Raw genomic sequence first — 2736 nt, forward strand, 5'->3', positions numbered from 1 at the left:
TGAAAAGCTTTGCTTGGGGAATAAAATATTGAAATTTGATACAGGATTAGTAAGGTTCCACAAAAACGTGACTCATTACAAGCTATAAATATACACATTTATACAAATTCAATATCTTTTAATGTTAAAAGGCATCACCATGACAACAGAACTAATGTTTTCAGTACCAGTTTAATTTCGTAAATAGGTGTCTTTCTATTGCCGTGGAAAATGTGCCTTCAGGACATGCTCTTAAAATAAACACAAACAAACAAACAAACAAACACAGAACATTTATATTGCGCTTTTCTCCTGGCGGACTCAAAGCGCCAGAGCTGCAGCCACTAGGACGCGCTCTATAGGCAGTAGCAGTGTTAGGGAGACTTGCCTAAGGTCTCCTACTGAATAGGCCCTGGCTTACTGAACAGGCAGAGCCGAGATTTGAACCCAGGTCTCCTGTGTCAGAGGCAGAGCCCTTAACCATTACACTATCCAGCCAGAAAATATGTCATCATTCGCTTTAGAGCGATCTTCACATCATTATTTTTCAGGCTGTAGATGAAGGGGTTTAGCATGGGAATCACAGCTGTGTTGATCAGAGACAAAAGCTTGGTGGACTTGAAGGTCCCACTTGGTGTAAGATATTGACATATTAGAGTTGTGTAGAGTAGACTAACAACAGTGAGGTGAGAGGAACATGTGTAGAAAGCTTTTGACCTCCCTGTACTAGATTTAATTCCCAATATGGTGGCAATAATGAGGACATAAGAGGTGAAGGTGAAGAGAAATGGACTGAAAACCGAAAGTGTCCCCAGTGTGAAGATCTCTAGATCTAAAATTGAGGTATCATTGCAAATCATATTTTTTAAAATTATAATGTCACATAAGAAGTGGTTAAGTATGTTGGAAGAGTAGCAAGAAAATTGTAATAGGGTGATCATCAAAGCAAGACATTCTAAAAGATTATAAGACCAGGAGAAGGTGGCCAGGCCAACACAGACTTTACTGTTCATAACAGACGAATAATGCAACGGATTGCAGATGGCGACACAACGGTCGTAGCTCATGGCTGTGAGTAATGTCAACTCACTACCACAAAACCACCCAAAGAAATATGCTTGTGTTGTGCAGTCTGTAAAAGAGACTACCTTATTTCCTGTTACAAAAATAACAAGTATCCGGTGTAGTGCAGCTGTGGGAGTAAAAATGTTAAGAATGGACAGGTTACACAGGAAGAAGTACATGGGAGTGTGGAGATGAGAGTCCAGGAGTACCAGTAGTAGAATGATGGTGTTACCAGCAAGAGTGATGAGGTAAAAGAGAAGAACCAGGAGAGAGATCAGAAAATGCACCTCTGGGACATCTGATATGCCTTTAAGAAGGAAGTAGGTCACCATTGTCTTGTTTGTCATCTTATCCTTATTTATATTTACACGTGTGAGCTGAAAATAATGACGTTACTTGCCTTGTGTGACAAACTAATTCTGGATTTGTACTAATTTATGTGAGTTTATGAGTAAGGAAAATGTAGAGGTTTGCTTTATAAATTATTATAAGGGACTATGTTAGATTTTAGATAAGCAGGTTACTAGGTATAAAGCAGTGGCATGGTGAAGTCGTCAATCAATTCCAGTATGTTATGAAAATAAGGTAATTTTCAATTTTCATTGTTTTTTGAGCCCCTACTTAATTAAAGAATTTTCTTCTCAAACGTTCTAATTCCAAGAACCCGTAAAATGTATCTATATATTTTCAGTAACCTATCCTGTAAGTTAGGAAACCCGGGGTGTTGATGTAACAGACTACCCCGTTGTATCCTCCTGAATTAAGCTACTCTCCAAATATTGTTGGATGACTGCATGGCTTCCAAAAGATGGTCAGCATTGCAATCTGCAGATAACTTCTCTTCACCACAAAAGTAAATGGATATGTTTTTGACTTGTAAGTTTTTGCAGAGGAGCTATGGAAGAAAGTATTGATCCATTATCCAGGTTAAATTCATTCTTCTAACATCAACTGTAACAATTTACCATAACATAAGTTTCGAAAACAAGCTGGCCGTGATATTATAAAATGTGCCTGTGACATTGGAGTGGCTGCATTCGATAGTCACAGGTTGCCATTGATTCATCTTTGATATTCTCTTGGAAGGCCTGATAACAAGTCCTTTGTGAGATCCTTTCCCTGAAGATTAGCCTGTGAATTTCAGTAATCATTTTAAAAATTATATTCCTAAAACCTCAACAGTCATTATCTCTATGGAATTCAGTGCAATGCTGTGCATAGTGTATTGGGGCCAAAGTCAAGTTTATTTTAATATTGATCCCCACCTGGAGTGAGGATAACAAAGTTTAGAGCCAGATTCTAGATGCATTTAACAAATAAATATTTTTAAAAAAAAATACAGGTTTAACTCGAAAAATTAGAATATCATGGAAAAGTCCATTTATTTCAGTAATTCAACTTAAAAGGAGAAACTGATATATGAAATAGACTCATTACATGCAAAGCAAGATATTTCAAGCCTTTTTTTGTTATAATATTGATAATTATGGCTTACAGGTTATGAGAACCCCAAAATCCAAATGTCAGACCATTAGAATATTGTGAATGTGATCAATATTCTTAGCCCAAGGTGTCTAATCAGCTAATTCAGCCAAATCACCTGCAAAGGGCTCCTATTTCATATATTAGTTTCACCTTTTAAGTAGAATTACTGAAATAAATTGACTTTTGTAGGATATTTTAATTTTTTTG

The 2736-nt window shown here is 36.7% G+C and overlaps 1 protein-coding gene across 1 annotated transcript; it reads right to left on the reverse strand.

The window, feature by feature from the left end:
• Positions 1–467: 467 nt before the first annotated feature.
• On the reverse strand, positions 468–1391 carry LOC137527240 (olfactory receptor 2AP1-like). The gene has a single exon (XM_068247746.1). It carries the CDS (start codon positions 1389–1391, stop codon positions 468–470), a length of 924 nt encoding a protein of 307 aa, XP_068103847.1.
• Between the last annotated feature and the right edge of the window lie 1345 nt (positions 1392–2736).

Source organism: Hyperolius riggenbachi, chromosome 8 (assembly GCF_040937935.1).
Source record: "Hyperolius riggenbachi isolate aHypRig1 chromosome 8, aHypRig1.pri, whole genome shotgun sequence".
Taxonomy (NCBI): domain Eukaryota; kingdom Metazoa; phylum Chordata; class Amphibia; order Anura; family Hyperoliidae; genus Hyperolius; species Hyperolius riggenbachi.

Excerpts from the sequence above, each read along its gene's own strand:
- LOC137527240 (XM_068247746.1), bottom strand. The coding sequence starts at position 1,391 with ATGACAAACAAGACAATGGTGACCTACTTCCTTCTTAAAGGCATATCA.